The sequence below is a fragment of the Centruroides sculpturatus genome, unplaced genomic scaffold (assembly GCF_000671375.1).
Source record: "Centruroides sculpturatus isolate CEXI.00-Female unplaced genomic scaffold, Cexi_2.0 scaffold124, whole genome shotgun sequence".
Taxonomy (NCBI): domain Eukaryota; kingdom Metazoa; phylum Arthropoda; class Arachnida; order Scorpiones; family Buthidae; genus Centruroides; species Centruroides sculpturatus.
Genome location: NW_019384390.1, coordinates 171662 through 197552, shown reverse-complemented (window position 1 = coordinate 197552; position 25891 = coordinate 171662). Strand labels below are relative to the sequence as shown.

The window sequence follows — 25891 nt, the reverse complement described above, 5'->3', positions numbered from 1 at the left end:
ATTATTTATGAATTACATAGATTTAAACGTGTCTAATTGACAAAATGTATTAATTATTTACCTTTTTCATCTCCTCGTGTATGATCTGTAACAGGTCCAGTACCTTCAGTTGCCGTAGATCCTCTGTTACGTATCCATTGTACATCTGTACCTTCTTGTACATTTTGCCAAGTACATAAATCATATTCAAAATCACAGTTGCCTTGTGGAGGACATTTTTCATTTTTAATAATGACATCATCTAATGCTATATCACCACTATTGAGTTTTTTAGTAACAGCTTCAAAAACAATCTAGTAAATAAAAATATTTAATCTAATTATTAAAATATTTTAAATTGTTGATGTTATTTAGATACATTAGTTAATGCAATAACTTTCAAATACTCTTTCACAAAACTGGCAATACAGCGGGCGATCGGTTAACGAACATAATCTGTTCCAGGACTTTGTTCGTTAACCGAACTAATCGGATAATGTTCGTTAACAGATCACCCACTGTACAATATTTCTAAGTTACCAGATAATTTCACTAGATTATATTGTCAGTTATCTATTTTGAACATTTTTTTTCAAAATAATAGAAGGCAACAGGTGATACAGATAATAAATACTGTATATCATTAGATTGTTTGTCAGGTATAAAGACATTTTATGCTAGTATCATGCTTTTAAAATGACAATCTAACAGTTTTATTTTATACTATTTTTTTTTTAACTCTTTCCACCCTGCGGGCACCAAGAGAGCCTTTTCTAGCAAGCCCATTATGGGTTTGGCCAGGCCCACAATGGGGTGGCCGGGTGGTGAGAAACACGGCCAGACCACCCACCAAAAAATCCCCAGGAATTTTTTGACCCGTGTGCCCACAGGACGGAAAGAGCAAAAAAAAAGTACTATTATTAGCATTTTGTTTTTATTCAATTCCAATAAGCTTTGTCTTGGAATTTAGCAATTTTAAAATGAAAAATTATCCTTAAATTAATTTGAATGTATTAGTAACGTATCATTATATTAAATACAATAAATGAGAGCGTATTCCAAATTATATTTTAATTTGCAAAAATATATCTATAATAATAAAACTGTAATAGTCTAAAAATATCAATTAAAATTAATTTTAAATTTTCGTTATGTTCATTTACTAGTAACAATATGATGAACAACTATAGCCCAATATAAGATTTCTAATCAGATAAATTATAAAGTTACTTTCACAAATGTAACAAAATTTTTTCTTACTTCATGTCCATTAGCTGACAGAGCAGAAACTTGAGCAATTCTCCATTTGCCTCCATGGTTTCCTTTTATAACCCATTTAGGAGTATCTATAATTCCATCTTTTGGCTTTATATATAAATTTAATCCACCGATATCAGAACCATGTACAAAGTACCAAAACTGAATGCAGAAATCTTCATTTCCTGACTGTGGTAAAGGAGGAGTTATCAAATACGCAGAATTCCCAAATGGTCTCCGACCTTTCTGAGATGATTTCACAATCATGAAATGACCTTTAAAAAATTAAAAAAAAAATAATAATAATAATTTTAGGCTCTAGTATAAAATTACACAAACTATTTTAGCACATTTGAAAAGTACTGATTTAGGCATTTTTCTAGTCAGATATATAATAAACATATTGTATTATGCCATGCCTTTGAGAATTGGTTTTTGCATGGTAGGTTATGTATGACCCGGCATTATAACAGCCAATGCAGGTGCATATTTTTAGAAATTTAAAATTTTTAAAAGTAAATTTGAAAATAGAAGCATTCAAAATTAGAACGCATTGGAAACTAAACAGAACACTAATCACACCAGAAAAATTTTTTCTAGAACGCCACCTGAAGAAGATCCTAGGGTGGACTGAAAACGTTTGTGTTACGTTCCAAAATAACTGTAAAGCATTATAAGATTACCTTGCTTAATGAATGCAATTCATTCCAGAATCTTACTCAATGCAAAATACTCATTAAGTGAAACAATTTTTTCCATATAAGTGAAACAATTTTTTCCATATTTTACCATATAATGTTTTACCAAAACATTATGGTAAAACATTATTGTGTTTTACCATAATGTAAAACACAATAATGCATTCCACGTCTAAAAAAATACTCAGATATTTTATGTATGATGTTTATTCAAAGAAAATTATACAATATATATTGTTAAGAAGCATGAATCATCATCATCATCCTTTCTTGTAGCACGGAATGCAAATTTGATTTGCAGAAAACAAAAAAAAAAAAAAAATCACAGATAATATGTCTGATAAACACACCAAACGATATGCCAAATACTTGGGCTATGTAAAGCTATAATTAAATATTAGAAATTAGATAATTTGACTAGAGGTAGGCAGTTATGCTGCCATCTCATATTAAATTTAATAATTTGCCCACCAGTGGCCAAGCGATTTTGTTCCCTGAACACTGGGAGCTCAATCATGGGTTCACGCCTGGCCAGGATGGACTGGCCATGTGGAGTTTTCTGGGTTTTCTCCACGTCTGTAACACCTGAATAGGGCCAGTTACCCTTAAAAAGGCCTCCCGGAAGGCATCCCCCCTAGGCAGATTGCCCAAGTGTTGCATTGCCATAACTTAAACAAACAAACAAATTTAATAATTATAAATAATTAATTTTTAATTTAGACATTTCTAAAATTTAATTTGGAATTGGTCATTAAATTTAATACAAGATGGCAGCATAACTACCTACCTTTGGTCAAATTAATTAATTTCTAATATTTTAATTATAGCCTTTACATAGCCCAAAAATTTAGCGTATCGTTTGGCGTGTTTATTATATAACGGGCTATGGTTGTTAATGTTTATATGTAATATATGTGAACACAAGTTTGAAAAATGTGTGGTCACAAGCGACACTAAGATGCTAGCAGAACGAGTGCTAAACACAGACTGATTGAGCATGCGCAGTCTGGAACTTCTCCTCTCCTCATCACTTGTTAAGTAAGTCATTTTTTTACAATTTGTTTTGCTTGTTATGTGAGGTTCTACTGTATGGTGTATTTACAATTAATGCTTTGTTTATCTGATGGTTTTTAAAAAAAAGACTATGATCAGAATTTATCTTGCAAGGCAGCAAAGAATTTTTACCACATAGCTAACAAAAAACATCAAGAAATTCATACTATGTATACTCAGTAGAGAGAGAATACAACCTTATTACAACATTTGCTTAGGTGTTATAATAAGTAACATTGAAAAAACTTACAAGTTTTAGTAACAGTTTTAATAAACATAAACCTGCATCAATCCAATAGATTTTATAACCATTTCAAGGTAATGAATAACAGTGTTAAATAAATAAATAAATAAATAATAATAATAATATATTAAATAAAATATAAAATTGTTTATGCTTTTATAACAATAAAATCAAAATATAAACAAATAGCAATATTATTAAGCTTAATATGTTACATGAATACTAACTTGCGATTATTGTACAGTAAGTTAATAAATTCGTTGAAAATTAATTTAGTTATAACTTACTTTCAATTATTTAACAACAAAAATCAAAAGAGTTCTTGAAATCCAAAGGATTTAATAACAGACGCAACTGATTTTTATCTGATATTAATGATTAAATACTAATGTTGTATATTCAGTAAGTTCTTAATAATTAAATAAATAACTATTAAATATTTAAATTTTCTTATACAAACCATCATTTGAGCCAAATGTATGATCAAATTCTGGACCCAGTTTTGGATCTGATGCCGATCCATTTATTCTTTCCCAAGCGATATAGTCAGGTGATTCCATTGAATAACCACAGAGGTCTTCATTTTCAAAATCACAAAGTGTATTTACTATGGAATTAGAAAATGTTTAGCATCTTAAAGAAATTTAATATAAATCAGAAAATTTATGGTAATTATTAAATATCAAAAATAGTTTTAAAAACATTATTTTTTTCATGACAAATTGTTTTGATTTTCCTCTTTACATTCAAAAATCAAGTTCAAATGCATGTATCTCTTGTACGACACGGTTTCGCTCTATCACTGTTCAAGAATTTGGGAAATCCTCCATACAAAATTTCACAACTTTTAAGTGCAAATTTTCTTATTCAATATTTTTTTTTATTTAAGTATGCATGTCTATTACCTCAAATTTGCCCAAAAATTTTAAAATATTGAAATTTTCAATTTGTTTCATGCCTTTTATCAGGTTTAATGATACAATTTTCAATAACAGTGCAATTTTCTTTCTTTCTTGTCCTAGATTTCCTATCAACCAGTATTTCCGTCGTTGCTTTCAGACTTCAACCTTTAAGAGTGTCATTATGTTTTGTTTTTATAAATTAATTTTCATATTTAGTAAAGTTTATTTAAACATTTTAGGTAAGTGTTTTTAACCTTTTCTGAACCATATGTTAGTAATCATTCATCAAAACGATGAATAAAATACAGCGGTATCTCGGTACTCAAACTATTCCCAACTCCGACAATTCAGTATGTGAACTCAAATTCTGGAAAAAATCGCTCAGTACTTGACTGAACAAATGTGACCTGCTAGAACACAATTCTGATTAATAACATATTTGTATTTTGTCACCCATAAAAAATTTTTTATGATAAAAATACAAAAATGACGATGATGCTGATATTTGTCATGAAGATCAATAAAAAAAAAAAGCTCAAAATATGATAATACTGTACTTTGTAAAAAGAAAATGCTCTCATTTAACTAAAATTAATATTAATGCGTAATACAGTACATTTAATTGTGATTATTAGTTACTTATCAATTGAAAATAAATTATTGATTGTTTTAATAAACATATTTTTTTAGTAAGAGAAAAGAATAAGTATACTTTTATTAACTTTTGGAACCTAACCTCATGTTTTGCATTAGTCCTTTGTTTCGTATAACACGGATTTACATAACATGGCATTTTTTTCGAAACATAACTACTGTATTATATGAGGGATATCTGTATGTATATAACTTTTAAGTCATTTTTCATCTTATCATAACAATCAATAACAGAATTTATTACTATAATTTATTCATTTGATTATTGTTAATTAAACAAAAAAGAGTTCTTTGCTTTTAAATAAAAATTAGTAATTAATATAATTAATTTTAAGTTACAAAACTTACAAGAAACAGGGCAATTTCCTTCAGTTATTATCAAATCATCTACAGCAATATCTCCAATATTAATAGATTTCTTTTTTGCTCTGAGAACTACAGAAGCATTTATATTTATGTCTATATGATATGATGCAAACTGCCAATCGCCAATTTGATTATTTTTTAATTGCATTAATGGTCCAATGTATTTTTTATCTAAATAAATAAAAATTAAATAACAAATTAAAATATAATTAAAAATAAAAATTCTAATTCAATTCTTAGTATTCAAGATTTAATAGTTATAATTCTTTTAATTCAATATAGTTTAACTATTATTAAATCTACAATAAATATTGATAAGATTAGAGATGTTTTCTTTTATAAATTTATCATTTTTAATTGAATTCATAAATGTAAAAATATTGTGTGGAAAATAAATTGAAATGAATTAGCATTATTGTATGTATGTTCCTGTTCCTGTTCCTGTAAAGTTTAAAAATGTTATTGATTATGGAGTTATAAATAAATAAATAAAATAAAGATAAAATTTATGCTTTCCCTGTAAGCAACATTACAGATTTATGATCTAGAATTACAGAAGCCATAGCAACTGTTAATGGTTCCGTATATGCAAAGACAGTGTGAAAACTCGACTATCACCTAGATGTGTTAAGTATCATCGGAGATGCACATATTAGCAACTGAATGAATACAGAGAATTTTTTTTGTTTTTTTCCTTTATATGTAGAAATAAATTTTATATCTTAAACTGTACAATTTTTCTGCTATGTTGGAGTTGTAGTTTATCTTTTAAGATAACTGCGTTATTATGTTTTCTTAATTCATTTATGTTAATTACCGCCGGCCATGTCTTTTTACAAATTTTATTTAAAATGTGATATTGTGACAGTGGCAACAAACACCAGAGGACGCTTTGCCTGTTTTTACATTTTTTTACCGAGGCAGTAGCCTTAAAAGGAAGGTCGTCCCCGGAAAATTTTGTGAATTGTCTTAAGGATCGCTGATGGTGTACAAATGAAACGGCGGAAAGACTGACAGAAACAAGGTTCTCACCTTTGTAAAAATGTCGTTTTTTTATAATTTTATTAAATGTAATTACCGCCGGCCATGTCTTTTTACAATTTTTATTTAAAATGTGATATTGTGACAGTGGCAACGAGCACCAGAGNCTTTTTAGTATCTTTTTCTTGCACGAGTATTACCTATACGTGAACAAAGAAATTGTCTTATTTATAATAATAGCATCAAAAGTAATACCAAGTTTTAAGGTGCAATGTTTTAATGTTTTGTTTGAAAAAATTCGGCAACGAGTTACACAACTTTCCTGGCAACATTTAAAACTGAGTGTGTAATGCCATCTGTTAGGATATTTTATTAAAAACTTTTTAAATTTTGATTATTATAAAATGGCAAAAAGCTTAATTTTGAGGATAAAAAACTATAAATGCCAATAACAAGTAAAATCGTCATTAAGTCCAATCCTACTGGAAATACATGCGACTCTCTTTGTCCCCATCCTCTCAACCTTTAATCACCAAAATTTAATAGCATCAATGCCCCTCATATACAAGCCAACATGCCAAATTTTGTTACTTAATCTTTACCCCATCCTGAGATATTAAGTGAAATAGACACCAACACATCTACACAAACACACACACATATGGAATTTTTTGGATTTAGGTGGTCTCAAAATGTGGAAATTGGCAATAAAACTCAAAGGTTCAAATCTGACATGATTTCAATACTTTCCCTTGTTATGTATACATAACAGCCAGGAAAGTAACAGAAAAAATATCTTTGAAATTCATAGTTTGCCTTTTATGTTAGAAGTTACATAGTTATAACTAATTCCAACAAAGTTTAGAATAAAATTTAAACAAATCTGTGGTTAAGTAAACTTATAGATTTGCCAAACTAAACAGTTTTTAATTTAAAAAACTTAAATAATTTAGCGCATAAATAAAATTTACTATTTGTGTGTGATCTAAATTACTTATTAATAAATTTATTGCGCAAAAGAATAATAAAATGATTTGAAAATATATTATATTTAAGATATTTCGGAAATGTATTTTATACAATATTTGACAAACGACTTCCAACAACTTAACACTGTGTTGAATAATAATCCACGAAAACCTTTTTTTTACAAGTGTTATGTCCGTAGTACACTCCACAAACGCTTTTGACCTCCACCGAGGTCTACTTCAGGTGGTGAATGACTGTGCTTCCTCCTGACCATCGTAACGATGTCGCCAGAGATGTAAATAATTGTGCGTGTCGGGTTTCACCCCTCCGACTCAGTCAGTCACCACCTGAAGCAGATCTCGGTGGAGGTCGAAAGCGTTTGTGGAGTGTACTACGAACATAACACTTGTAAAAAAAAGGTTTTCGTGGATTGTTATTATACAATATTTAACTGTAGTAGATTATTATTTTGTTATTATTTTTGGGAGGTTTTTATATGCCTATTAAGATATTCTAAGTATTAAATTATATTATGTATAGCATGTTGTTTTTATTAATGGATAAATAAATTTAATTTTTATTCACATTGAAATAGAATTTCTCCTCTAATGAAACAATTTTTAAATTTCTGGATTATTAGCCAGTAGAGAGCCAAAATTTTTGTACATTCAGAGTGTTTGGACATTTGAGATTAAGATTAAATGTATTGAGGACTGATTTTTCAATTGCTCTGCCACAAAATATTCAGTTTAAATTACTTTTGTTAATTGGTTATAGTTAAAAGTTATTCTTTTAATTTGTTGTAGTTAAGTTTTTATAGTTAATCAATGTTTTAATTATTTTTTGTGTTATTCTGAAATAATTTTGTTTATTTGTGTAAAGTGTCTTTTAAAAAATAAATGTTTTTCAATTTGAGTTGTTATTCTATTTATGTACAGAACAACATACTTATAAGNTTGTTATAGTTAATCAATGTTTTAATTAGTTTTTGTGTTATTATGAAATAATTTTGTTTATTTGTATAAAGTGTCTTTTAAAAAATAAATGTTTATCAATTTGAGTTGTTACTCTATTTATGTACTGAACAACATACTTATAAGTTAAATCAAATATTGGATTTTCATATAAAATGTCATTGATAATCCTGAAAATTTAAATTGCAAATTCTTAACTTTAATGTATTTATTGAACATTTAAAAAAAATTTTTGTACATAAATAAAAATAACGATTTTATTAATTTTTATAGTTATAGAATCAATTGAAAAAAATAACGATTTTATTAATTTTTATAGTTATAGAATCAATTGAAAAAAATTTATTTAATTAGAAATAGATACCAAGACCTTCATCCTGAAAATAACAATATTGGAGACAAAAATGAAATTTTAACAATTTTTTTTTTATTTTAAGAGAAGACTAAAGTGAAAATAGTGCAGAATTATATCCCAATTATATCAATATCAATATAAAATAATAGTTTAAATATTATTTTATATAAAAATAACCAAAAGTGATATAAAGCTATAAAAAACCAAATCACCAGCAAAAAGTTGGGTGGTTGTATTTTCACCAAAAATGAATTTTATGGATCAAAAATGCACATATTATTAAATGCAGAAGTAAATATTAATTATTTGATTTTTGTCATTTACTTTAACCATGACAAATCTCTCCTTTCATTTAACTGGATATTTCTTCTTTGTTTTTAAGGGAAATTTTAATTTTGATGGCCGAGTAACTTTTAATGAAAGGTTGGTCATCAAAAGTTTGTATTCTGGAACATTGAAAGTGAATAAATGATGATTCCTATTTCAATAGACCGTGTCTTCAATTTAATTTTTAAAGATAAAAATCAGTTTTATAAGTATAAAAGAATTCTGCAAGATCATCATCCTTTTAGGAAATTTTTAATATAATTTAGATTTTAAGAAATGATTTTTATCAGGTAGTTTAATTACTGTAAATTATTTAGTCATATTGCTCTNCTTGCTTAATGAATGCAATTCATTCCAGAATCTTACTCAATGCAAAATACTCATTAAGTGAAACAATTTTTTCCATATAAGTGAAACAATTTTTTCCATATTTTACCATATAATGTTTTACCAAAACATTATGGTAAAACATTATTGTGTTTTACCATAATGTAAAACACAATAATGCATTCCACGTCTAAAAAAATACTCAGATATTTTATGTATGATGTTTATTCAAAGAAAATTATACAATATATATTGTTAAGAAGCATGAATCATCATCATCATCCTTTCTTGTAGCACGGAATGCAAATTTGATTTGCAGAAAACAAAAAAAAAAAAAAAATCACAGATAATATGTCTGATAAACACACCAAACGATATGCCAAATACTTGGGCTATGTAAAGCTATAATTAAATATTAGAAATTAGATAATTTGACTAGAGGTAGGCAGTTATGCTGCCATCTCATATTAAATTTAATAATTTGCCCACCAGTGGCCAAGCGATTTTGTTCCCTGAACACTGGGAGCTCAATCATGGGTTCACGCCTGGCCAGGATGGACTGGCCATGTGGAGTTTTCTGGGTTTTCTCCACGTCTGTAACACCTGAATAGGGCCAGTTACCCTTAAAAAGGCCTCCCGGAAGGCATCCCCCCTAGGCAGATTGCCCAAGTGTTGCATTGCCATAACTTAAACAAACAAACAAACAAACAAATTTAATAATTATAAATAATTAATTTTTAATTTAGACATTTCTAAAATTTAATTTGGAATTGGTCATTAAATTTAATACAAGATGGCAGCATAACTACCTACCTTTGGTCAAATTAATTAATTTCTAATATTTTAATTATAGCCTTTACATAGCCCAAAAATTTAGCGTATCGTTTGGCGTGTTTATTATATAACGGGCTATGGTTGTTAATGTTTATATGTAATATGTGTGAACACAAGTTTGAAAAATGTGTGGTCACAAGCGACACTAAGATGCTAGCAGAACGAGTGCTAAACACAGACTGATTGAGCATGCGCAGTCTGGAACTTCTCCTCTCCTCATCACTTGTTAAGTAAGTCATTTTTTTACAATTTGTTTTGCTTGTTATGTGAGGTTCTACTGTATGGTGTATTTACAATTAATGCTTTGTTTATCTGATGGTTTTTAAAAAAAAGACTATGATCAGAATTTATCTTGCAAGGCAGCAAAGAATTTTTACCACATAGCTAACAAAAAACATCAAGAAATTCATACTATGTATACTCAGTAGAGAGAGAATACAACCTTATTACAACATTTGCTTAGGTGTTATAATAAGTAACATTGAAAAAACTTACAAGTTTTAGTAACAGTTTTAATAAACATAAACCTGCATCAATCCAATAGATTTTATAACCATTTCAAGGTAATGAATAACAGTGTTAAATAAATAAATAAATAATAATAATAATATATTTAATNTGGATGCACTGCCAGTTATACTACCGAAGCATCCAATCCAATCTCCTCTTCCATACATATTTAAATATTTAATAAAACATTAATTTAATAATAGATGGCACCTAACACATTCCTCTAGTGACAAATTATTTAGTAATTAATTAAATACAATTGCTGAACAGTAGCCAATGTAATCCAGTAGTTATTTGGTTTTACAGTGTAGAACATCAACTCATTAACTATAACACAAGTTACTGTTACTGTGTGAAAAGTTTTCTAGGGCTGTACGAAGTAGTTGACAGTGAACTACAAAATCACCACTCAGGTGCTTCTGTCATCAGTAATTCACCTGCCCATTAATTAATTAATGTCCAAAGAAACAAATGGTGTTCATTCTGACCACCATTTGTTTCTTTTGTGCACATGAGTGAAAAGAAAGAAAGAAACAAACAACTTATAAGAATAAACCCATAGAAAGGAGTGAAAAGACACAAAAAGACACCTTGTACTTTGAACAGCTCTAACTTTGAATGCTTTAAAGTTTGAACAATGTCTCATAATTCAAACTGTACATACAGTGAAAAAAATTGCTTAAAGTATAAATGCAATCTGTTGCATGCCCAAGTTGTCCTTTGTTGTTGTGTTATGCTTATAACGCATATGCTTATATTTTATATTCTTTCATTGCTTTTTTTTTTACTTTACTTTTGTGTTTTTGGTTACATGTATTGTGTTGTTTTGATTTTTAGCATTTTTTTTTCCTCCCTGCAATTTTTGTGATAGCTTATGGATTTACCATGTGTTTCATATTCTTTAGTTCAAAATTTCCAGAATGTATCTACTATATTTCTAAAAACTAAAAGTATGATGAAAGTCTTAAATGTTTTATCGATTATTAATGATACTATTTAATAACCGTTTACTCATTTTTTAATGATGAATTATGTAGTGATGATAAAAATATGAAATACTTATAATTAAAAATATCTGGAAACAACAGGAAGTTTTTGATCACCTGATAGTTTTATGTATGATTAATTTCTGTCTAAATCTTAAGTATTCAATTATAATTAAAATATGGACTTCACTACTTTTTAATATAAACATAAATTAGTAGAATAAAAAGTAAATTCATAGTTTTTATTACAGATATGAAATGTGATATATCAGAGAAAAAAATGCAACAATCTCTGGTATATAATTCATTTTATAAGCATTATATATATATATATAGGTATCCCTCGTACAACATGATACTTCTACAACACGGTTTCACTCTAACACAGTTAGAGAAATCCTCCATACAAAATTTCACAATTTTTAAGTGTAAACTTTGTTATTCAATATTTTTTTCATTCAAGTAAGCATGCATGTTGTCTCAAATTTGCCCACAGATTTTGGAATATTGAAATTTTCAATTTGTTTTATGCCTTTCATCAGGTTTACTTTAATGAAAACTGGAACAAGAAAGAAAAAAAATTTATCAACCAGGTGTCATTGTCATTGCTTTCAGACTTTAAGACTGTCACTGTGTTTTGTTTTTACAGATTAATCTTCATATTTAGTAAACAAAGTTCATTTAAACATTTTAGGTAAGTGTTTTTAACCTTTTCTGAACCATATGTTAGTAATCATTCATCAAAACGATGAATAAAATACAGCGGTATCTCGGTACTCAAACTATTCCCAACTCCGACAATTCAGTATGTGAACTCAAATTCTGGAAAAAGTCGCTCAGTACTTGACTGAACAAATGTGACCTGCTAGAACACAATTCTGATTAATAACATATTTGTATTTTGTCACCCATAAAAAATTTTTTATGATAAAAATACAAAAATGACGATGTTGCTGATATTTGTCATGAAGATCAATAAAAAAAAAAAAGCTCAAAATATGATAATACTGTACTTTGTAAAAAGAAAATGCTCTCATTTAACTAAAATTAATATTAATGCGTAATACAGTACATTTAATTGTGATTATTAGTTACTTATCAATTGAAAATAAATTATTGATTGTTTTAATAAACATATTTTTTTAGTAAGAGAAAAGAATAAGTATACTTTTATTAACTTTTGGAACCTAACCTCATGTTTTGCATTAGTCCTTTGTTTCGTATAACACGGATTTACATAACATGGCATTTTTTTCGAAACATAACTACTGTATTATATGAGGGATATCTGTATGTATATAACTTTTAAGTCATTTTTCATCTTATCATAACAATCAATAACAGAATTTATTACTATAATTTATTCATTTGATTATTGTTAATTAAACAAAAAAGAGTTCTTTGCTTTTAAATAAAAATTAGTAATTAATATAATTAATTTTAAGTTACAAAACTTACAAGAAACAGGGCAATTTCCTTCAGTTATTATCAAATCATCTACAGCAATATCTCCAATATTAATAGATTTCTTTTTTGCTCTGAGAACTACAGAAGCATTTATATTTATGTCTATATGATATGATGCAAACTGCCAATCGCCAATTTGATTATTTTTTAATTGCATTAATGGTCCAATGTATTTTTTATCTAAATAAATAAAAATTAAATAACAAATTAAAATATAATTAAAAATAAAAATTCTTATTCAATTCTTAGTATTCAAGATTTAATAGTTATAATTCTTTTAATTCAATATAGTTTAACTATTATTAAATCTACAATAAATATTGATAAGATTAGAGATGTTCTTTTATAAATTTATCATTTTTAATTGAATTCATAAATGTAAAAATATTGTGTGGAAAATAAAGTGAAATGAATTAGCATTATTGTATGTATGTTCCTGTTCCTGTAAAGTTTAAAAATGTTATTGATTATGGAGTTATAAATAAATAAATAAAACAAAGATAAAATTTATGCTTTCCCTGTAAGCAACATTACAGATTTATGATCTAGAATTACAGAAGCCATAGCAACTGTTAATGGTTCCATATATGCAAAGACTGTGAAAACTTGACTATCACCTAGATGTGTTAAGTATCATCGGAGATGCACATATAGCAACTGAATGAATACAGAGAATTTTTTTTGTTTTTTTCCTTTATATGTAGCAATAAATTTTATATCTTAAACTGTACAATTTTTCTGCTATGTTGAAGTTGTAGTTTATCTTTTAAGATACCTGTGTTATTATGTTTTGTTAATATATATTTAATATATATATTAACAAGACATATATATGTTTAATTTTTCATAAATTAGAAGATTATAAAACAGATTAAAAAAACAAAATCCAGTAACGAGTTGCTAAATTTTCCTGGCAACATTTAAAACTGAGTGTGTAATGCCATCTGTTATGATATTTTATTAAAAACTTTTTAAATTTTGATTATTATAAAATGGCAAAAAGCTTAATTTTGAGGATAAAAAACTATAAATGCCAATAACAAGTAAAATCGTCATTAAGTCCAATCCTACTGGAAATACACGTGACCCTCTTTGTCCCCCATCCTCTCAACCTTTAATCACCAAAATTTAATAGCATCAATGCCCCTCATATACAAGCCAACATGCCAAATTTTGTTACTTAATCTTTACCCCATCCTGAGATATTAAGTGAAATAGACACCAACACATCTACACAAACACACACACATATGGAATTTTTTGGATTTAGGTGGTCTCAAAATGTGGAAATTGGCAATAAAACTCAAAGGTTCAAATCTGACATGATTTCAATACTTTCCCTTGTTATGTATACATAACAGCCAGGAAAGTAACAGAAAAAATATCTTTGAAATTCATAGTTTGCCTTTTATGTTAGAAGTTACATAGTTATAACTAATTCCAACAAAGTTTAGAATAAAATTTAAACAAATCTGTGGTTAAGTAAACTTATAGATTTGCCAAACTAAACAGTTTTTAATTTAAAAAACTTAAATAATTTAGCGCATAAATAAAATTTACTATTTGTGTGTGATCTAAATTACTTATTAATAAATTTATTGCGCAAAAGAATAATAAAATGATTTGAAAATATATTATATTTAAGATATTTCGGAAATGTATTTTATACAATATTTGACAAACGACTTCCAACAACTTAACACTGTGTTGAATAATAATCCACGAAAACCTTTTTTTTACAAGTGTTATGTCCGTAGTACACTCCACAAACGCTTTTGACCTCCACCGAGGTCTACTTCAGGTGGTGAATGACTGTGCTTCCTCCTGACCATCGTAACGATGTCGCCAGAGATGTAAATAATTGTGCGTGTCGGGTTTCACCCCTCCGACTCAGTCAGTCACCACCTGAAGCAGATCTCGGTGGAGGTCGAAAGCGTTTGTGGAGTGTACTACGAACATAACACTTGTAAAAAAAAGGTTTTCGTGGATTGTTATTATACAATATTTAACTGTAGTAGATTATTATTTTGTTATTATTTTTGGGAGGTTTTTATATGCCTATTAAGATATTCTAAGTATTAAATTATATTATGTATAGCATGTTGTTTTTATTAATGGATAAATAAATTTAATTTTTATTCACATTGAAATAGAATTTCTCCTCTAATGAAACAATTTTTAAATTTCTGGATTATTAGCCAGTAGAGAGCCAAAATTTTTGTACATTCAGAGTGTTTGGACATTTGAGATTCAGATTAAATGTATTGAGGACTGATTTTTCAATTGCTCTGCCACAAAATATTCAGTTTAAATTACTTTTGTTAATTGGTTATAGTTAAAAGTTATTCTTTTAATTTGTTGTAGTTAAGTTGTTATAGTTAATCAATGTTTTAATTAGTTTTTGTGTTATTATGAAATAATTTTGTTTATTTGTATAAAGTGTCTTTTAAAAAATAAATGTTTATCAATTTGAGTTGTTACTCTATTTATGTACTGAACAACATACTTATAAGTTAAATCAAATATTGGATTTTCATATAAAATGTCATTGATAATCCTGAAAATTTAAATTGCAAATTCTTAACTTTAATGTATTTATTGAACATTTAAAAAAAATTTTTGTACATAAATAAAAATAACGATTTTATTAATTTTTATAGTTATAGAATCAATTGAAAAAAATAACGATTTTATTAATTTTTATAGTTATAGAATCAATTGAAAAAAATTTATTTAATTAGAAATAGATACCAAGACCTTCATCCTGAAAATAACAATATTGGAGACAAAAATGAAATTTTAACAATTTTTTTTTTATTTTAAGAGAAGACTAAAGTGAAAATAGTGCAGAATTATATCCCAATTATATCAATATCAATATAAAATAATAGTTTAAATATTATTTTATATAAAAATAACCAAAAGTGATATAAAGCTATAAAAAACCAAATCACCAGCAAAAAGTTGGGTGGTTGTATTTTCACCAAAAATGAATTTTATGGATCAAAAATGCACATATTATTAAATGCAGAAGTAAATATTAATTATTTGATTTTTGTCATTTACTTTAACCATGACAAATCTCTCCTTTCATTTAACTGGATATTTCTTCTTTGTTTTTAAGGGAAATTTTAATTTTGATGGCCGAGTAACTTTTAATGAAAGGTTGGTCATCAAAAGTTTGTATTCTGGAACATTGAAAGTGAATAAATGATGATTCCTATTTCAATAGACCGTGTCTTCAATTTAATTTTTAAAGATAAAAATCAGTTTTATAAGTATAAAAGAATTCTGCAAGATCATCATCCTTTTAGGAAATTTTTAATATAATTTAGATTTTAAGAAATGATTTTTATCAGGTAGTTTAATTACTGTAAATTATTTAGTCATATTGCTCTTATAAATGTAAACAGTTATTCACTACTCTAATCTTCAATCTTATTATTGAAAGAGATTATATGAATTAAGATGCTCAAAATCAAATATACTAAATACATCATTTTGATGATATTATTTATAAACTTAGTTATATAAACAAGCTCATATGACTGCTTTGTAAAGTGAAAAGATAACAAAGAATTAATTAAATTCTTTGTTATCTTTAACAATCCACAAAACCTTTTTATAACAGTGTTGTCTCCATAACAAACTTCACTAATGTTTTCGATCTCCACCGAGGTCTTCCTCAGGTGGTGTCTCCTCTTGACTGTTGAAACGATGACACCTGAGATGTAAATAACACGATATGTGCATTATTTACATCTCGGGCATCATCGTTCCAACGGTCAAGAGGAGACACCGTTTAGTCACCACATGAAGAAGACCTCGGTGGAGGTCGAAAACATTAGTGAAGTTTGTTACGAAGACAACACTGTTATAAAAAGGTTTTGTGGATTGTTATTACTCAATGCAGTGTTAAGATTAGAAGTCTTTTTGTTATCTTTCCCATTGCACCATCATACTGAATTTTTATTCAATTAAAAAATATGATTTTCTTAGATGATATGATCTATTGCACCAGTTATCAAATATCAGATCCTGTTTAACAACTCATTACATTTAAAAATCAAAATAATGGTACTTACTTTGCAACAGGAACATAGTTAAAGAAACTTGTTCAGGACTATTCAAATAATACCACATTTGAAAGCAGTAAGAATTTACTTCACCAGGGACTATCTGACTAACTATTTCACCTGCTGTTGATTTCTTTGCTGGATTAAAATATGCATAATAACCTAAAAAAAAAAGACAAAAATATTTAGCAATGAATTTTATAATTAGCTCTAATAATAAAGATTTTTCTTAATTATTTATACAATTTGATGTTATTTTAATTAAATAAAATCTTACCATATGAACTCTTTAGAGTATTATCAAGAGATGGTCCTTTCTTATCAAATATGGCTGCTTTAGCTTGTTTCACTTTCCAAGAATCGTCAAGTTTCCACGAACATTGTGACATAGATTCAAAGTTACACATCCAATTGCTAGGTACTGTTTAAGAAAAATACATACCTTTTGTGTTATTTAAAAACTATTAATTATATAAAGATATCATTAAGATAATAAAACAGTGTTACAAGTAAATTACTCATACTAATTAATTAATAATATAATAAATTGCATTTTTCAATTATCTAATTGTCAATTGATAATTACTGTTTACAAACAAATATGGATGACTGAAACACAATGATAAAATTAAACAGANATGAATTTTATAATTAGCTCTAATAATAAAGATTTTTCTTAATTATTTATACAATTTGATGTTATTTTAATTAAATAAAATCTTACCATATGAACTCTTTAGAGTATTATCAAGAGATGGTCCTTTCTTATCAAATATTGCTGCTTTAGCTTGTTTCACTTTCCAAGAATCGTCAAGTTTCCACGAACATTGTGACATAGATTCAAAGTTACACATCCAATTGCTAGGTACTGTTTAAGAAAAATACATACCTTTTGTGTTATTTAAAAACTATTAATTATATAAAGATATCATTAAGATAATAAAACAGTGTTACAAGTAAATTACTCATACTAATTAATTAATAATATAATAAATTGCATTTTTCAATTATCTAATTGTCAATTGATAATTACTGTTTACAAACAAATATGGATGACTGAAACACAATGATAAAATTAAACAGACTTTTAATCAACACATAAATAAAACAGAAATTTCATATCTTCCTAGAATGATATGACACAAATAACACAAAAGACATTAAAGAAGCTATAGTAAAGTATTTCTCATCTTATAACTATTTAAAAAATAAGATTAGTGAGATAATTTTACCTGCTGTTGGAAGCGGAGAAATAGTAGTAACTTCTTCACAGTTTCTGTCTACATAAATATCATCAATTGCATGTACAAAATCAAAAAAGGCATCCTTCTCTCCTAAGATGTATAACTGTTAAAAATTTGAGTTTAAAAATAAGTGAAAACTGATTAAATGTTCTATAAATTAAATATTAATATTAAAATATATTAGATTAGCTATAATTGTAGTATCTAAATTGTAAAATAAATCACCGTATTTCATTATATTACGTAAATTTGTATTAACCCGCATTATGACAGAATGCGGATGTGCAGTTTGCCAGGGTTGTGTAATGTTGCATGATATGTAAAGTAAGACTTGAAAAAGTCTACTAACCTGTAATTGTTTTATTTGTGTGCTGAAAATACTAAATGTAAGAATTTTTAAAAATAAATTTTAAAGATTACTTCTCAGGTATGTAGTTTTGATGTTGGAGTACTTCAATATATTTATGTATTAGTTGCCTCTTTGTTACATAATATCGTAATATATTTATATATTGGTTGCTTGTTTGTAAAATAGGTGTAAGTAAATTCTGAGCTGGTGAAACCTGTTTTTAACTGTTAAAAAACCAATTTAGGAATCTCACTAGTAAATATAAGATCGGATAATTTTTAAGGTATGTAGTATTCAGAGAAAGAACTTTGATGATTTTTATAATATAAAATATAATGTCGATTTATAAATCTGTAGGAACGTGTGCAAAACTTATTTGATTGAATGTAAAATACTGCATCACACTTATACATGTATACACATGTATAAGCGTCTTTCTGAGTCGGATAAAAGAGCTCATGGTATGTCTCGCAAACAGAACTATAAACTTAGTACAGTAATACTCCGAACTTAAGCGATAGGTGGGACCGAGCGATGACTGCGTAAGTTGGGGTATAATTTCACAATTTGTGTAAAATCCAAGTCGGATGTATGTAAGCTAATAAATGTTCTCATTAATCTTATCTCGTCTTTTGATTTGTTTACGGTTACAAGAAATCATCACATATAGTCTCTCAAGTCTCCGTAGATATAACAAACACAGAAATAAATAACACAAAATAAATTGTAGCTATGTGTTGATTCTGCGCGACACATCCGAACATGTAAGCTGAACAATAGTGTGGGGGGAGTGAGTAATCAAGAGTTGCGTGGCGCTCAAACAAAAGACGAATCGACAAGATTTGAAAATCCCATAACTCCGGGTTCGCGTAAGTCGAGGTAGCGTAAGTCGAGGTATTATATATTAAAATAACTTTTCTATGTTACGTTATATTATAAAAAAGAATTTATATTTAACCTTTTAATATTTAGTTGACTAAGAGGGGCAGTGCCCAAAACATGATATTGTACGTGTATCAACTAAATAAAGATGGAATACTGCCAAGTGTTGGAATAGTGACACGACTTGTGTTTGTGAATCATAAAATTTAATATTTATAATAATTATGACAAATTAAATTTTGAATACTAAATTAAAAAAAAGAAAGAAACAAAACATTAAACTTTAGAAAAAATCATTTATATTTGAGAAAATTCAAATACTGAAATACTAACAAACAGATATAATATCAAAATCATGTCTTATATTTCAAAATAACAAATTGGTAATGATAATTTTTTATTATAAAATAAGTTAACTTCAACATACAAATAAAAATAAAATTCTAGAATTATAACTGATGCATAAAACACTAAACATTACATTCCTACTATAATTTTCAATACTACTTTTCAGTTTCCTTTCTACGTAAATTTCACACACACACACAGTTATAAATGTTTTACGGGTTTTTAAATGATAAAATTAAATATTTTTGTATTGACTGAGATAAAATATTATAGTACCAAAAAGCTACAAATTTAATTTTACTTACTCTATATGCTTCTGGCATATTTGTTACCAACTGTTCATGCTTTATCCACAAGTTACGAAAATTAGTTACATTGCTAATTGATGCTTTCTTACCAGATTCATGATCTACGTAACTTATACTTAATCCTCTGTTTCCTATAATATGAAACAAATTATCTTATTTTATTATAAAATTTTAAAGTTAATGCTAATTTGGGCAAAAAAAATTTCAAAAATAAAAAAAGTAACAATAACTTTTAAAAGCAGTAAAAAATAGCATAAAATACACAAAATAACTACTAAAAAGTTTAAAAATGATATAGTTTATTTTTAAATAATGTTTAAAATTTGTATATAATTTTCGTGTAGAGAATTATTAAGTTACCCCATAGATGCAACTGCCTGAATATCTGAAAGATAGCACTTAATGTAGATTATCCTATTTTAGATTAATATACTTAGGATACAACAGTTAACTCTGGTGGGCAACAAAATGAAAAAATTATACTACAAAATTTCAAAATATTTTAGCTATTGGTAGAAATTGAGAAATCCAAACAGTGTCAGATTGTGGTAAGAAAGATTAGAAAATTTGAAAACCGAATATCAAATATTTGAAGTAAATTGGAGTAAACCTTGTAAGATAATTGTTATTTTCTTTAAACTTTTTAAAATTTTAGCATCGTTTATCTGAAGGTCGGTTATCCGAAGGAATTCCAGTCGACAAATTTAAATTTTCGCCAGTGCTGTGGTGCTGTAATCTTTGGCTATGTCTTCGGCTACTCAAATATTTTATGTTTTTGATACTAAATTAACTTCTGAAGTATAATTTTTTATTGTTNCGAAAATTCAACGCAAAGGCGTTGAATTTTCGTCAATGTCGATGTTAAGCTTAATGAAAACTTTTTAAAATAATAATCGTGGCTATTGTATCGTTAAAAATTATTTTTTTATTTTGTACAAACAAAATAAATATATTGAAAAATATAAAAAACCAAAAAAAATATACTTTAGAAGTTGATCTAGTATCAAAAACGTTCAATTCAGCACAACACAGTCCTCAGAAAAACACCACACAAAAGTGCCAGTGCTGCCAGCTAAAACACACACACCAACAAAAAATATTGGAGTAGCCCAAGATATAGCCAAATATTGCAGTGCCACAGCACTAGCGAAAATTTACATTTTCCGACTGGAATGCTTTCAGATAACCAACGTTTCGGATAACCGATTTTCGGATAAATGACGCTCTACTGTATTATTAATTGTAATAAAATGCAAAAGGCTTAATTTTGAAGGCAAAGATGAATTTTTAAAAATATTGTAAATGCCAATAGTTGTTAAAATTTTCATTAAGTCCAATTTATTTTGAGATACAACACGACATCTCTATAGCTCCTCACTCCCCTCAAACTTTAACTAACAAAATTTAATATTATTAATGTTCCTTATATACAAGTTACCATGCCAAATTTTGTTTGTTAATCTTTACCTCATCCTGAGATATTAAATAAAACAGATGCCAATATACATGTGAAATTTCTCTCCTTTTCTACTTTTTAAGGTTCAAGGGTCTCAAAATGTCAAGATTTGTAAAAAACCAGAGTCAAATTTGAAACTATTCCAATACTTTCTCCTGTTATGTATATATAACAGCTGGGAAAGTAAAAGTATAATTAATCTTAGAATGGCTTATAGATGCTTATATTTGTATATTTGTCTGTTTTCTTCTGGCTCCTTCCTTTTTATACCTTTTGGTCCCCTAATGATCAAACATGACATGTGATCATGGTTATCTTGGATGCGTTCCATTCAAAACAGTCTGAAGAGAACAAAAAATGGGAGGGGGAAAAGTTGTAAATAGAATACAGGAGGTAAACAAAACTAATTAACTGTGGTTACTAGAATCACATACAACACAGATATCACAAAATATATTATAAAGTATTGTTTAAGTAAACAATTGGTTTTAAAATACAAAAATAAAATAAATTAATTTATTTAANCACCACACAAAAGTGCCAGTGCTGCCAGCTAAAACACACACACCAACAAAAAATATTGGAGTAGCCCAAGATATAGCCAAATATTGCAGTGCCACAGCACTAGCGAAAATTTACATTTTCCGACTGGAATGCTTTCAGATAACCAACGTTTCGGATAACCGATTTTCGGATAAATGACGCTCTACTGTATTATTAATTGTAATAAAATGCAAAAGGCTTAATTTTGAAGGCAAAGATGAATTTTTAAAAATATTGTAAATGCCAATAGTTGTTAAAATTTTCATTAAGTCCAATTTATTTTGAGATACAACACGACATCTCTATAGCTCCTCACTCCCCTCAAACTTTAACTAACAAAATTTAATATTATTAATGTTCCTTATATACAAGTTACCATGCCAAATTTTGTTTGTTAATCTTTACCTCATCCTGAGATATTAAATAAAACAGATGCCAATATACATGTGAAATTTCTCTCCTTTTCTACTTTTTAAGGTTCAAGGGTCTCAAAATGTCAAGATTTGTAAAAAACCAGAGTCAAATTTGAAACTATTCCAATACTTTCTCCTGTTATGTATATATAACAGCTGGGAAAGTAAAAGTATAATTAATCTTAGAATGGCTTATAGATGCTTATATTTGTATATTTGTCTGTTTTCTTCTGGCTCCTTCCTTTTTATATCTTTTGGTCCCCTAATGATCAAACATGACATGTGATCATGGTTATCTTGGATGCATTCCATTCAAAACAGTCTGAAGAGAACAAAAAATGGGAGGGGGAAAAGTTGTAAATAGAATACAGGAGGTAAACAAAACTAATTAACTGTGGTTACTAGAATCACATACAACACAGATATCACAAAATATATTATAAAGTATTGTTTAAGTAAACAATTGGTTTTAAAATACAAAAATAAAATAAATTAATTTATTTAAATTAATAAATACCTAGAAAACCTCCCGAATAATACCACAAACTAATGCACATTGTTGGACTATAATGCAGATGTTCACTTTCAAGGACAGCAGTCACGTCGGTTGAATATGATCTGGTGTTTGTAAGTTGCAAATACCAGCCTGAAAATTTCAAAAATTTAAAATTTATTTATATCAATAAATATAATCATAAAAAAGTAAATTGATACTATTACAAAACATTCTCAGTCTTCAAAAGTTATTATTTAATTAATTATCTGAGCACTATAAATGGTTCTTGCTGGGACTTATCACATGCTATTGAGAAATCACTTAGAGACTGATGAACATTAATTATTTATTTGTAACTACGGTGTGCGATTCAAGCAGACAAGCTCTCTCTCTCTTCAGCTTTTATGATCACTAAATTACAAGCACGTAATCGATAATTGTAAATCCACATATCTTCTATCGACAACTTTCCATTAACCATTTAGTTACAGGAAATGTAAAGAATTTTAATTTTCTGCCATTTAATCTATAGCTATGTAAGTGTTAACCTTACAGAAATTATTTTTAAACCAATCTTTCAATCCAAGGTCATTGGCCAGACATTCCCATTATTTGTGCAGTGTTTTTGGTTGTTATTAATCTGTTATTCTGTAATTACATATATTACAGACCAAGGCTTAATCAATTTGTTATTTTCTAATCTCAAATATTCAATTGTAGTGCTCGGATAATTAATTAATAATAACGGGACAAGAAGCATAATATTAATTCAAGTTATTAATTGAAGAATGAAGAATTACATTAAGATTACATTAGTATATAAATCGTCATTTCCAATATATAAAATTATGGAAGGAAATAATATAAAAAAGCTGAAAAATAAAAATAGAATATTAAAAAATGAAAGACAAAGTACTTTCAGCAGATGATTTTAACAAAAATGTAAAAGTAAATTAAGAGGAAGCAAAAATAAGTTTCGAAAAGAGATATAATGCACTAATTATTCAGATTTGTTAATAATTAAAGAAGAAAAATTGGTTTTAATTACTGCTAAAGTATAATAATAAAACTAAATCTATAGTAAGAACTAGAGCTGTAACAAAACTGAACTGATACCAATTTGATATCTGATCTTTCCTGTTTTTAAATTATTTTTTAGTCTAAAGATCATAACCATACCAATATATCAGTGTATTGGAATGTTCCCAATATATTGATATTGATAACTTTTACAAATCAATGCTCTGATCTTTCTTTCATTTTTTGAAAGTGACTATTAAAAAAGCAAAGAAAAATAAGAGATTGAAACATTGGTTATTAAAAAAAATCAATTCCAACATAAGCTACAGTACATTCTGGATATGCCAATGTATAGTTATTGGTAAGAATCTCTATTAAGAACATTAAAAACTAAAAAAATAAAAGTTTAAAAATACTAGAAATTTAGTAAAATTAATGATAAATTGATAGTAATTACATAAATTTGTAAAAAAATTTTTAAAATGAATTTTTACAATTTTTACGTTTGATTTACGTTTAAATACTTTATATAAATATATTAAAAATATTGAATTTGAATAAATAAAAAAGTACAAATTGCCAACAAATAAGTTTAGACTGGAACAAGTCTAAGTCCTCATTAAAAACCAAAATCACTAGGCAGAAATTGTCTTATTATGGTCATGTCATGCGCATCAACTGATTTGAGAAGCTTATTTTGATTGGAAAGATCAACAGACATAGGAAAAATGGGCACCCATAAACTCATTTATTGGACACCATAGAGTTGGATACTAAAAAGAGCATTAGAGAACTTAAGGATGATTTGACAGGACCAAATGGAGGAGATTAATTCATAGAATGATCAAAAATCAACTTCAATTGAATGGATAATTATGATGATAAAATAGGATAAATAGTATTAAAATTTAATTATAGATTTTATACAATAAATCATTAAACAAATGACTTACCATCATAACTGTTTGTGGTATGGTCAACAGGTAAGTCATAACGAGAACCTAATTCTGAACCAGATACTCTTAACCACCTTCCTCCTACACTAAACGGAGAAGGAAGACTTCTCCAAGTACACATATCTGCTTCGAAATTACAATGTCCAGGTGGAGGACAAGTGCCTTCCAAAAATTTCACGTCGTCAATAGCTATGACACTTTTACTCGATTTCTTTATACCATGAAACGTTATCTAAAATAATTTTATATTAATAATCAGTCGTTATATATAATGCAATATTTATGAAAAAAATACGGAAAACTATTTTGACAGTATTCATTAAATTTTAATCAATGTTACTTTTGTACTCTTTGATGCAATATCAATTAAATTGATATCATTAATAACTATTATTCAGTATAAAATTATTACTATTTTCTTTGTTAATGTGGGATAACTCTTAAAAATATTCATGCAAATAATAATTTTAAGTATTTAGCTTTAGACATTTGTTCTGTTTTTCAATTACAGTCGACCCCCCTATAACACAGTAGATATGTTCCTGTTTTTATGAATCCAGCTTCTAGGATCAATCACAGCCCGGCACGTTATGGACTACGGCTGTTTGAAAGGTTTCTTCCATAAAATTAATCGATTCTAGACTAATTCGACTCAACATTTCCAAAATACGTATAATTTTTGGGAATAATCCATATAAACTACACTATAAACAAAAATTGTAGGATTACTTACCGAGTGTGCATCGTTCGACTACGCCGTTGCTTAAGCTTGTTTTCGTCGTGGAGATTGTCATTGAATGGCGCTCGCGTGCTTCCTGATAAATTATTTTTTTTGCGAAAAATTCGCTGAACTTTAGAGACATCATTAATATAAATATAATTTTTATGGACGTTAAATAATAAATGGTTTTTAGTAG

The 25891-nt window shown here is 27.4% G+C and overlaps 1 protein-coding gene across 1 annotated transcript in view; it reads right to left on the bottom strand.

The window, feature by feature from the left end:
* The window catches only part of LOC111618205 (MAM and LDL-receptor class A domain-containing protein 2-like), a 167187-nt gene that overhangs the window by 82900 nt on the left and 58396 nt on the right, over positions 1–25891 (bottom strand). Inside the window, exons 30-40 of the mRNA XM_023359688.1 lie at positions 24972–25206; positions 23020–23148; positions 20088–20221; positions 18192–18306; positions 17684–17827; positions 17237–17380; positions 16969–17121; positions 12875–13063; positions 3692–3838; positions 1240–1511; positions 62–293 (exon numbers count right to left, since the gene is read on the bottom strand). Of these exons, the coding sequence (XP_023215456.1) occupies positions 62–293; positions 1240–1511; positions 3692–3838; positions 12875–13063; positions 16969–17121; positions 17237–17380; positions 17684–17827; positions 18192–18306; positions 20088–20221; positions 23020–23148; positions 24972–25206 (1894 nt within the window). The remainder of the gene's footprint in view (positions 1–61; positions 294–1239; positions 1512–3691; positions 3839–12874; positions 13064–16968; positions 17122–17236; positions 17381–17683; positions 17828–18191; positions 18307–20087; positions 20222–23019; positions 23149–24971; positions 25207–25891) is intronic.